Source organism: Gastrolobium bilobum, unplaced genomic scaffold, assembly GCF_033153095.1.
Source record: "Gastrolobium bilobum isolate Gb01-03AN ecotype WA unplaced genomic scaffold, APGP_CSIRO_Gbil_v1 utg4186, whole genome shotgun sequence".
In the NCBI taxonomy this organism is placed as follows: Eukaryota; Viridiplantae; Streptophyta; class Magnoliopsida; order Fabales; family Fabaceae; genus Gastrolobium; species Gastrolobium bilobum.
This window is the reverse complement of record NW_026896061.1, coordinates 50,461-63,457: the sequence shown is the minus strand read 5'-3', so window position 1 is coordinate 63,457 and position 12,997 is coordinate 50,461. Positions and strand designations below refer to the sequence as shown.

Below are 12,997 nucleotides of genomic sequence, written 5' to 3'. Positions count from 1 at the left end.
GTGCCAGTTTCTGGCAGTGGCAATACTAAGCAGAATTCAAATGGTGGTGACCTTTGCAACTGGGAAAAAAGTGTCAAGGAAATCAACTCCTTCGAGCTGCGTATAACCCTTTGCAACCAGCCTTGCTTTATGCCTCTCGATGGTTCCATCAGCTCTGAGTTTGGTTTTAAAAACCCACTTGCAACCTATTGGATGTTTGTCGTGTGGTAAATCAGTGTAACTCCATGTATGGTTGAGTGCAAGAGCATCAAGTTCTGCTGTCATTGCCTTCTGCCAACACTCGAGTTTGGATGCCTCATGATATGTAGTTGGTTCCTGTATGGAATTAAGGGTAAGACAGAAAGAGGGGTGATGTGCAGCACATGATGCATATGAAATGACAAAAGATATAGGATAAGGAGTTTTAGAAGTTAGATTGCATTGAAAATCTTGCAAGTAAGAAGGAGTGTGTTTCTGGCGTGTAGAACGTCGAGTAGGAATGTTTATTGGTTCGGGTATGTGATGATCATGAATAGGAGAAGCATGTATATGTTCAGGTATAGTATCAGGTGTATGCTGTGTGTGATGATCATGAATAGGAGAAGTATGTATAGGTTCAGGTATAATAGGAGAATAGTGTGATGGAGATAAATCATCAAATGTATGAGAAGATGTATTAGGTGGAACAACAATGTCAGCAGTAGGGATTAATGAATTTTCAATGAAAGGAAAAGAATTTTCATAGAAGACAACATTTCGTGATATGAATAGATGATGAGAGGAGAGGTCAAGAAGCACATAACCTTTGGTACCCATTTGGTATCCAAGAAAGACACATTTTCGTGCACGAGGAGAGAACTTATGTCGGGTAGAAGCAACAGTTGTAGCATAGCAGAGGCATCCAAATACGCGAATATGATCAAATGAAGGTGGAACAGAATTGAGAACTTCAAATGGAGTCTTCTCATTCAATGTTGGAGTAATCAGTCTATTGATAAGATGGACAACATGAAGAATGCAGTGAGTCTAAAACTTAATAGGAATATTGGATTGAAAGAACAATGATCGTGCAACGTTCAGTAAGTGCTGGTGTTTCCTTTCAACAACACCGTTTTGCTCTGGAGTATAGGCACAAGAGGTTTGATGAACAGTCCCTTTAGATGCATAGAACTGTTCCATCATGAATTCAAGACCATTGTCAGTCCTAATAGTTTTGATGCTTGCTGCGTACTGAGTTTCGACCATAACAAAAAAATTGCGCAAATGAAGCCTTGTTTCTCCTTTGTTTTTCATCAAAATAACCCATGTAAACCTTGAGAAGTCATCTACTATGGTTAAGAAGTATTTATCACCATTAATAGAAGGGGTAGCAAAGGGTCCCCATATATCAGCATGAATTAACTCAAAAGCTTTATGGGTAATGGTGCTACTGTCATTGAAGGAAATCTTGCGTTGTTTAGCTTTATGACATGCATCACAAGCTGAATTCAATTTGTTACAAGTCATAAAGGGGAAAAATTTGTGCATGTGGGACATAACAGAATGAGAAATATGTCCTAGACGATGGTGCCATAACATGGAGGCATCCATCGTGTTTTTATTGCTAACTATTGCATGTTTACAGGATGAATTATTAACAGAAAACTTTGATCTCTTGACTTCAGATCTTCCATCCAAAAGCAACAAAAAGAGCCCATTGTGGAGCCTAGTAGAACCAATCACTTGGCCTGTCGATATCTGCTTAATGGAACAAGCATAATCACGAAATGTGAGCTCACAGCAAGCTGAAGATATTAACTTCCCAACTGAAATTAAATTCACTTGAAATTCAGGAACGTAAAGCACATTATCGAGTTGTAAAAATTCAGATAAAACCACTGTCCCAGAGTATTTGGCAATCACTTTCTGATTGTTAGGTAGTGTGATTGCAATAGGATCAATAATCTTGTTAAAATGAGAGAATAATGAGGACATTGACCATATATGATCCGTCGCCCCCGTATCAAGAATCCATTGAGTGAGGACCTTACCAGAATTCACATTGAAAGCAGATCCATGCTGAACTTGAGCATGCTGGACTTGAGCAAAATTTGCAGTGTGAGAACTTGCATCACCTGCATGATCAGTTTTGCTTTGAGTCATTAGATCAAGAAATTTTTGATATTCTTGTTGAGTGATAGAAACTTTATCAGTATCCTTGGTGCCATCAGCATCTTCAATTGAGTCAAGAAAGGCTGTGTTGGCTGATACAGTCCTTCCCCTGACTTTGAATCCTGGTGGATATCCATGTTTGGCATAATATGTCTCCACTGTGTGGTTGGTGCGACCACAATGAGTGCACAATTTGGTTCCACGTCCTCTGCCATTCCTTCCTCTATTATAGAAATTACCACGTCCACGTTGATTTTCAGGCACATAAGTTCCACGCTGATGCTCAGCTGCATAGACTCGTGAACTTGATATATTTTCAGTCAAGAACTCAGTGTTCATCTGTCGTTCTTGTTGTGTAACAAGCGAGAAAGCCTTGTTCATGCTAGGGAGAGGTTCGATCAGCATTATTTCTGAACGAACATGTGAGTACTGGTCATTAAGACCTTTCAGGAAACGGATGACTTGATCACGTTCTCGGCATTTCTTCAACTTGTCTGAAGCACCACAGACACAATTTGGCAATGGCTGTAAGTTGTCAAGTTCATCCCAGAGAGTTTTAAGTTCAGTAAAGAAATCACCTACTGATGATTCTCCTTGATGAAGACGCTGGATTTCTTCTTGCAAATCCGTAATTCTAAACACATCTGTTTGTGAGAACCGTTCTTGGAGATCTTTCCAAGCATCTTGTGCCTTTTCGATCCAAAGAATGGATTTGGCAATGGAGGGTTCAATGGAGTGATGAATCCACGATAAGACCATCATGTTGCAACGATCCCATGCCTGGTACGTAGGATCTGTTGTTGCTGGAATGGTGAAAGTACCATCCACAAAGGTAAGTTTATTCTTGGAACGGAGCGCCATCTTCATAGCCCGAAGCCACGTCTGGTAGTTCTTGTTATTAAGAAGCGTGTAACAAGAACCAGCGCTGGATTCTCATTTGCATGAAGATATAGAGTTCGAAGGATTCGTAAGATGATCCGGAAGAGGAGCTTGTTTCGCCATTGAAGAATCTGCTGATTGAAGATCAAAGATGAAGCAGTAAGAACGCTAATGATCAAAACGGAACAGCAAGAACGCGATACCAGAGCTCCTAGAGCTCTTATACCATATCAGAATCCAAAGAACTCGGAAGAGAGAAAACTGTATTCATCTTATTGAAGAAAGATTAGAAATTGGAAAAACTGATTAACTACACGTTTAAGTCACTATTTATACAGCAGCTATGTAACAACTATAACGTAACTACTTTACCGTAAATTAGGGAACTAACACAACGGTAAGAAACTAACTTAATGAACCAACTCATCTAACTTGATGAATATAAACTAATCACCAGATAAATAAATGATGAGTTGTAATAAGAAATGGTTGCATAGCTTAATGGAAGATCTTATGTGTTTAGAACACGTGCTTTTCTGACGGGGTGCTACCAAAAACCTTGATAAAAACAAATTTAAGATTTCGAAAATAAGAGGATCCATGAAACAAAGATTAATGAAGCTCTTAGTTTGATATGGTAGAGATCACATGTTGTAAAATAAATATAGATAACTAGGAGAAAAATATAGAAATAAGAGAGAGATATGGGGAATATATTCTTGTTGTATTATCATTTCAAAATGCTTTGTACATGCCTTTGTTTATAGGCTCATAAGATAAAGACGGTTACAATATGATAAATGACCACAATTACTTCTTCAGTGGTTACAGAACATTCAACAGTCATAACAGTCAAATTATTTATAACAATTATATAATTTTAATTTTTTTTTACTATTTTTAATCATTCAACCCCACAAAAATTATACACCGGTACTCACTTTCTCTATTTAAAATTATATTATATTCATCAGTCAGCAAATATATAGTATATCTTTCAAAATAACCAATTTTTCTGACACTGCTTCCAATTCATGCCATTTCCAACAAATGTTTGACCCATTGGAAAGCATTTTCCATGCTCCAGTCAACAACATTTATCTCCTCTCAATCCTCATTCCTTATATATTAATATATTGTGCCATTATTAATTGCCAGCAAATATTTGTCCCAATGAAAAGCATTTTCCATGCTATAGTCAACAACGGTTACTTCCTTTCAATCCTTATTTCCCGTTATATATTATTTCATTTCATCTCTCACCCCCACTCTTATATATCACCATTCAATCTTCATACATTATTCACCTCTCCAACTCTCTCTCCTTGTGTCAATTTGGGTAGCTCAGTATTTTTTACTGTGTAAATGGCAGGGTGTGGTCATATATTTGACAGGTCCCTTGGCCTTATGTTTTTTATGATACCATTTTTGCTTCTTAGCTTATCATTCTTATCTCACGCAGTAGCAATGGTATTTCAAGTTGGTGGCAAAGACGGTTGGGTGGTCAAACCTTTGGAAGAATATAATCACTGGGCTCGAAGACACGTGTTTCATGTCAATGACATTCTATGTAAGTCCAATATTAACTCAATATAAACTATATATATAATATTAGTTTTACATAAAAATATTGGTATTAAAGGGTTAATATATATAATATATGCTCATTCTATTTTGAATGCATGCAGATTTTAAATATAAGGAAGGGAATGATTCAGTTTTGGTTGTGAAGAAGGAGGATTACTATTCGTGTAACATCACTAACCCCATTCATAAGATGGACGATGGAAATTCAACTTTCCATTTGAATAAACTAAGTCTCTTTTTCTTCATTAGTGACAACGTTAACAACTGCAAAAATGGACAAAGGCTAATCATCACCGTCATGTCCGCTTCTCCGGCACCATCTCCATCCAAAGTTTCGGACTCACCAAGGCTACTTCAAGGTTAAGTTGGTGTGTGTTTGGGGTTGAAGTTTTGAATTTTTTATTGTTAATTATAATAATTTAAAAATATTATTATATACTACATTAATATTATTATAATAATCACCTTATATACAAGGGGAAAATGATTTGGTAAAAAAACAAAGGGAATTTTAGTAATTTTACTTTCCCTTTGTATCATATAATTTTACTAAATTATCCTCTCTCTCTTTCCCAAACCTCTAAAACAATGTCATTTTAGAATTGCATGAGATAAGTTTTTCTCATATTGCAAAAGAAATATTAATCAGTATATGTAAATGTTTTATATATTAATATTAGGGTTTATCATTTCTCCATCACTAGTTTTAATAAAATTGAATATAGAATTTAATTTTAATAGAAATATTATAACCATGATGTCATTAATAAATTTAAGTTTATTACATTATGATATTCAATTTCAATATATGTATTTTTAAAAAAATTTATTTTTATTTTTATTTTTAGTGTGTAATTAACAAACGCAAAGTGAAAAATGATATTTTATATTTTTACTTCTTAGCTGCTTATTAAAAAACATTGCTTGGGTGTTAGGGAGCAAATTTTTTATTTTATTTTTGGATTTAAAATGTGAATTTTTATAAATTTTTAATAGTGTATTTTTGTTAATGTCTAGATCAACAAAAAGTTTTTTAGTCGTATATTAGGTAATTAATTTAAAATCTACGCAAAAAGGAATACAAAAAAAAAAAAAAAAAAACTACGCAAAAATTTCAAAAAATAAAGCTAGGATCCATGAGCATAAAAATTGTGAACTTTGTTCTCATTGCAGGTCCATCAACAAGTTTTCTAGGTGTATTTGTTCCTCCCGGGTACGTCTGTAAATCGCCATGCATAAATTTGGCCATTTGTAACCAAAATTGCAATAATGAAGGGTTTCAGGCAGGGAAGGCCATGTGTTATGGATTTAGTACAGGTGATATGGTTTGTTGTTGTAAGACGAAATGAGATATAATGTATCCTTTTTGAGTGTATGACACCAAAATAAAACATATAACCAAACTATGTTTTGGTCATGATTAGAGTTAATGTTACGATCTATGGAAAATAATCAAGCTACTATTAACCATGTTCAACCAACTAACTGTTGGTAGTGATTTTTCAAAGGAAAGAGTATCGTTCTCTGGAAACAGGTCGAATTAGTTTTCTTTTTATTTTTCTGAATTAAAAAATTCTGAATTGGAACTTAATTGTTTTTATAACAAGAAATTTTTTTGTAGTCTTTTTCAATTATCAAAATCTGATCCAAAAAGTAAGAATTGATTTATCAATGTTTAAAAGCTTCTGAGTATATCAAAAAATCATGGATGACAAAAATATTTGCAAACTGCAAATTCATACAGTGCTACAGCAAGTTTATCGCAGTTTCTGAGTTGCTACGGAAAGTTTAGTTGAAACTTTTCAGAATCAACATTAAGGTTCAAGAAAAACTTTTTCCAAAGCTTCTTGAATCTTTCTAGAAAATTATATCAGAAATCACCTTTCATTGTCCCTAATCAAAAAGGGTTCATTTAACTCTTAACAAAAATTCATTTCCCAATTTCTTTTTGTTGAAATACTCAAGTTCCATTCCCATGGATTTCTTGAGTTAAAAAATAAAAGAATCAAACGAATGAGATAAAACAAACAGTAACAAAGAACATAAAAAATTATTCATCCAATCATTTTGACAACCCAGAAAAGAAAAGAAATTAGAAACCATATTCAGAAATATTGCAAATCTAAAAAGTAAAGAAACATGCATTACCAATATTCAGTAAAGAAAACTCAAAGTAAAAGTTTACAAACCGGTTCTTCAAGAATCAAAGTTCCTAAACTAGAGCTAGGAAGAAAACTTGCAGAAGTATGAAAACAATAGCTCGCATGCAGATCCGTGATTCCTTTCCTTGAAGGTGCGTTGTCAATGCACTTCGAGTGCAAGAATTGAAGAACAAGCATTCAGCTTTCAAGGAATTTCTCAACACTCGGATTCAAAGAAAAAGACTACAAAAGATTCAAAACGTAAAACTGAAAACTAAAAAAAACGAAAGTTCTCTCCCCGTGGCCCTAATGACTCAGACTCCTATTTAGCTAGAAACTAAAGAGCTCCAAAATAGCAACAACTCGACAAATGGGTTTATGGTTCTCAATGAATATCGAAACCTAAAGTCAGTCCAAACCAAATCCGCAGCAATTATGGTGCTGGAAGATGTCAAACCAGGTGGGTAACTTCAACCAATTTAGTTCCAACCGAACAGCAAGGTCCTACCTTTGAAGGTTGAGCAGAATAACTCAATCAAAGGTAGAGGGATTTTTATTTTTATTTTTTCGGTGGGTTTGAGAGAAATCAAAGAAAGAGGTGAGAAATGGGAGATTGAGGGTTAAAGGGGAGTGAATATGGACTACCTTTTTTTTTTTTTTAGGTATAGCAGTTGAAGTCAGAACTTGCAGGTAGAGTCATCTCACACAGTGCAGACCTAGTCTCATGCTATTTGGTACCATTGGAGATACAACAAATGACTGTTAACATAGTCTGGAGCAATCTGAGAATATTGAAGTTCTTGGTATAACATAATATTGCTGGCTTCTGGTACTTGTGTTATGCACAACATATTGGGAAAAAGAAGAGGATGTGGATAAGACTAATGTCATGTCAGATTCAAAAAAAATGTTATGCATCTATAATGTACAGGTGGGTACAAGTTGGGCTTAAAAATAAATTGGCCCATTGTCATAATATATATATACAGGCCATATCCTACCTCTCTTTTTTAAGAAAAACATCACAGCCCATTATATAAAATCTCTAATTGTACTCTGAAGGTGTGCGTAAATTTTATATGCATCCAAACAAAAGTGGTGAGGAGCTATAAAATTGTACCCAGAACATTGAATCTTATTTTATTTTTATTATTTTATTTTTACACCTTTTTTTTAATTCCTCTTTACAACTAAACTCTTAGTGCACACTATTCGTTCCTCACTAAGTTGCATAAAATCTGATTGGGCTTATTAACACAATATAAAAGAAATTCAAGGTAACCCAAATTTATCTCAATATGAACTAACCAACTTATCCAAGTTACTCCAGTACCTGGGTATCAACTAGCTCAATCAGCCAAAAATTTAAGCTCTCCTCTACAAGCTTTAGTTATATGTCCACAAGTCATGAATTCAAAAATTTCACCTAATACACAATGGTTTTCCAATCAAATTGGTCCATTCTCCAACCTCATTTGCTAACAAGCAACGGGCTAACACTCAAAGTACCACCTAGCATTACTTTATCATTCTGTTACCCCAAACTTAAGAGGTATGTCCATATTCCCTATTTTCACTCAACACTTCAAAGTTGTTTTATTGTATTAGACTCATCAGATGGTCCATTTCAACACTTTCAGTCAACACTTTTTATCAGCTCAAGTTTCGTTTTATTTTATGAAGACAGCAATGACAGTAGAACAATAACAAAAGAAAGGTGCTCTTAGCTATTACTAAAACATCACACACATATGACAAGTTAAAAACTACTCTGAGAATTAAACTAATCAAAACAAGAGTTACACATGCTAAACTAGTCTAAGCTCTAATGACACAAATACATATACTAACCAACTAATCAACTTAACTCTCTTTTTTTATCCAGCGTCTAGTAAAGAAATAAAATTCTTCTCTTTATCTAGATGCCTGCTCCAGCAATGTTTTAACCATCTAAATTTGATTGGAACTAATTTGATTCTTATCTTCAAATTTAGAACAATCTGCCCTGTATCTAACTATTTGATTATTTTCTTTTAAATTAATTCCGTCATGATTAGACTAAGTCTTCCCTGTTGATATAAGGAGCTGGAGCTTATATTTTTCTCAAGCAATTTTAATGGTTCAAATTTATAATCTCCAAAGAATTTGGGTGGTTGAGACACTAAGGCTGACACAAGTTCACTTTCATTTTGCTTTTCCTCCACATGTTTGAGGCTGCCCATTTCTAAATTGCTAATTTCACTATTTAAATGCACATGGGAAGCAACCAAATGATCAAAAACAAAAATAACAGAATAGTCATCAACATCTTCATCAATGAAATTTGTTGTTTTTGAAACATTAAAAGTCACATTTTTCTCATTAACTCTCGTGGTTAATTCTCCTGTTTTAAAATCAATTATAGCATCCTCTTTAACTAAGAATGGCCTATCCATAATGGGCACATCCTTGTCAGTTTCAAAATCAACTATCATGAAATCTGTTGGAAAAATAAACCTATAAACTTTCACTAATTTGTTCTCTATTTTTCCATCAGGGACAATATTCCTTTCTTCTATTGCACATGAAATTAAAGAAGAACCTGGATTTTCCAGCTTGGATGGAAAATTGTGGGAGAGATAGTGCTCTTGTTGCTGCTCTTGGCGTCTTTGAGGAAATGGGATCTGTATTGCCTTTGATATAGGTTGATGAGCCTCAATGTTTAGCATTAGCTTGTCTGATTCGTTTGATTTCAATGCTGCCCATACTGGTTCAGCAGTAGTTTCCTCCTCATCATCTTTGTCTTGAGGTGAGGATTGAGTGGTTGATGGTTGGACTGTAACAATGTTATCCACTTGCTGCCAATTCCTCAAGTGGAGGGCTTTGCACACTTCTTTTCCATCCCTTTTAGGTATTTCTGTGTCACTTGGTAGTGTCTCCAAAGGTCTCATACTAAGGGCATAAGCAATCTGCGCCATTTGTATCTCAAGGCTCTTCAAGATAGCTCCATGACTTTGAAGCATAGCCTCATGGTTTTCTAGCATTTGATTCATCCACTGCTCATTTGGAGGTTGAGCTTCTGCAAGATGTTGCTCTAGCTGATCAGCAAAAAGAGGATGCATAAAACAAGGTGAAAAAGGATCTTCTGATTTAAATGAATGCTGCCATCCATGATAAGGTTGCTGGTATTGGTAATTATGGCCTTAATTTTGGGCAAAATTACATCCTTGGTTCTGCCATCCTTGCTGATCAAATTGGTTGTGGTTGTTATAATTGCAATTGAAGCCTCCCTCATAAAAAATAGATGTTGGATTGCTGGGGCATTCTTCAAAGGCATGAGCATCATAGCAAAGTGAGCATATAGGTGCTATAGCAACTATTGGAGTAGGTGCTGGTTGCTTGGATTCTTCCATAACCTTGGCCAATTCTTTCACTGTGTTATGCAAAGCTGCAAGTTGAGCTGCCAATTCCATTGTGATTCCCCTGTAGAGTGTTCAACAACTGTTTTTTTTTTCTTCAGATTTGGCAGAATGCAAAGTGTATCAATCTGTTTTCACAGTCAAGAATTATTCGTCTGCAAAATCTCAAAGAAAATGTAAGTTCAAGAAAAAATAAAAATGAAACTGCAAGAAAACCAATTCAAGAACTACAAGACAAAATTTTCAAAAAGAAACTAAATCAAACACCGTTCCCCGGCATCGGCGCCATTTTGTTGGTAGTAATTTTTCAAAGGAAAAGTATCGTTCTCAGGGAACAGGTCGAATTAGTTTTCTTTTTATTTTTCTGAATTAAGAAATTCTGAATTGGAACTTAATTGTTTTTATAACAAGAAATTTTTTTGTAGTCTTTTTCAATTATCAAAATCTGATCTAAAAAGTAAGAATTGATTTATCAATGTTTAAAAGCTTCTGAGTATATAAAAAAATCATGGATGACAAAAATATTTGCAAACTGCAAATTCGTACAGTGCTACAACAAGTTTATCTCAGTTTCTGAGTTGCTACGGCAAGTTTAGTTGAAACTTTCCAGAATCAACATTAAGGTTCAAGAAAAACTTTTCCCAAAGCTTCTTGAATCTTTCTAGAAAATTATATTAGAAATCACCTTTGATTATCCCTAATCAAAAAGGGTTCATTTAACTCTTATCAAAAATTCATTTCCCAATTTCTTTTTGTTGAAATACTCAAGTTCCATTCCCATGGATTTCTTGAGTTAAAAAATAAAAGAATCAAACGAATGAGATAAAACAAACAGTAACAAAGAACATCAAAAATTATTCATCCAATCATTTTGACAACCCAGAAAAGAAAAGAAATTAGAAACTCATATTTAGAAATATTGCAAATCTAAAAAGTAAAGAAACATTCATTACCAATATTCAGTAAAGAAAACTCAAAGTAAAAGTTTACAAACTGGTTCTTCAAGAATCAAAGTCCCTAAACTAGAGCTAGGAAGAAAACTTGCAGAAGTATGAAAATATTAAATGAGTAATTAAGTGAAGGATTAGTGAAAAACCTAGAGATTAGACCAAAATACAAAGAAAGGGCAAAACGGTAATTAGCCAACACGCAACCCTAGGCTGATGAAAATTGAGTTGAAGACCTCAAATGACAAAAATAATGTCGGAAATGGACTCAGGACGAAAAATCGGGTGGATAGGCAAATTTGAGAAAAATTGATGAATAATGATTTTTCCAGTGTAAAATACTGCGGTATAATTGTACTGTTAAGTGTGAAAATTTTATCAATATTTTAGGAAACAAAAATATGTCATGAACCAGAAAAATACGTAGATTATGGATTTGTAGTTAAAATTGATGATTAGATTAAAGTTAAATCGCGTGTGGGACCCGCCCCACTCAAATCCACTTAAGTTATCTTCATTTCCCTCACACTCATGGTTCATTATCTCTCTTCCCCTTTGCTCCAACGACAGCCCCCCTCCATATTTTTGTTTGAATTTTTCTTCTTCTCATAACTTCATCATTTCTTGGCCAAATCAAACGATTTTTGGGTAGAAATTTATTGGAATCGACCTTCTAAACACATTGGTACCACTCTTGAGCCTTGAAACCGTGTATTTGGGGAGATCCAAGCCATTTTCATATTCGAACTTTTGAAGAAAATTGAGGTTCATGGAGTCATATGGTCTTCCAATGCTTGGATAAGTCTTGGAGGAGTATCAAGTCTTGGTTGTGAGTATGTTTCCACCCCATTTCCATGGTTTGATTGTAGTTTATAATTATGAACCCTAAACCTTGCATTGTTGATGTGTGATGTTAGAGAGCTCAATTGGGAAAAGTTTGTACATGAAAGTGTCTTAGAATAATGTGTATTAGCTATAAATGCCATGAAAATTTTAGGTGAAAAATATGGATTTTTAACTTAGAATATTTTTGAGGTGTCATGACTTGAATTTTGGAAAATGTGTTAAGATATTATTGGTGAGTTGTTGGATGATTATATGTTGATATAATGGTGTTGTATGAGGTGTGGAATGATTAAAATTGAGTGAGAATTCTTTGGAAATTCCAAGTGGGCAATTCGGCCATATAGAGAGCTTTAGGGAGTTGAGGTTGTTTGTGTTGATTGGATGATATTTCAAGTGTTGAATGGTATTAAAATGGGTTGTGTGGTGGTTGGAAAGTGGTAGAATCAATGAAAAATAATAAATTGTATTTAGGGTCATAAAGGAACCTAGAGTGAATTATTAAGCAAAACGATGCTTAAAAGACGTAAAACAGAAAAAAGGCACTTGAATTAGCCTTGTGACAACCTAAGAGTGTATAAGAAGATGAGAAAGAAAATTTAGAAAAATAAATTTTGTAAAATGCCTTAGAAGGCCGAACCTACCTAGTGTAGGAGTGAAAATTTGACGTTTTCGCGTTTTGGTGGATTTGCTGTGTACTGACGATTCGTACATGGATATTGTAGGTTGTCGTACGTCGACTTGAACCCCAAACCGTGAGTCAGTGGATTGCACTTGGTCCTGGACCAAGTGGATTGAGGTAAGTGGTTGGATCAATGCATGTATAATTGTAAATTGGCATGTGTTGTATGAGTTTTGAGTAATTGGGAATGTCCTTGGTGTAGGCATTCTGTTGAATAACAAGTTTGGAAAATAAGCTGTTGTGGAGCTAAGTGGAGGAGCATTTTGAGGTAACCTCTTGGTACTGGGGCTTGTTCCCCTTGTGTGTTCCACCATGCCAGTTGATGGTATTGGTAGTAAATGTATATGAGTAGTGTAGAACAGCAAGAGCATGCATGTAGCATTTATGAGG

At 34.6% G+C, this 12,997-nt stretch overlaps 1 protein-coding gene across 1 annotated transcript; it reads left to right on the top strand.

Annotated features, from left to right (window-relative positions):
- Window positions 1-4,476: 4,476 nt before the first annotated feature.
- Window positions 4,477-4,960, top strand: LOC133297547 (early nodulin-like protein 4). The gene is made up of 2 exons (XM_061496715.1): window positions 4,477-4,579; window positions 4,698-4,960. The coding sequence occupies exons 1-2, from the start codon at window positions 4,477-4,479 to the stop codon at window positions 4,958-4,960; spliced, it is 366 nt and encodes a 121-aa protein (XP_061352699.1).
- The last annotated feature ends 8,037 nt before the right edge of the window (window positions 4,961-12,997 follow it).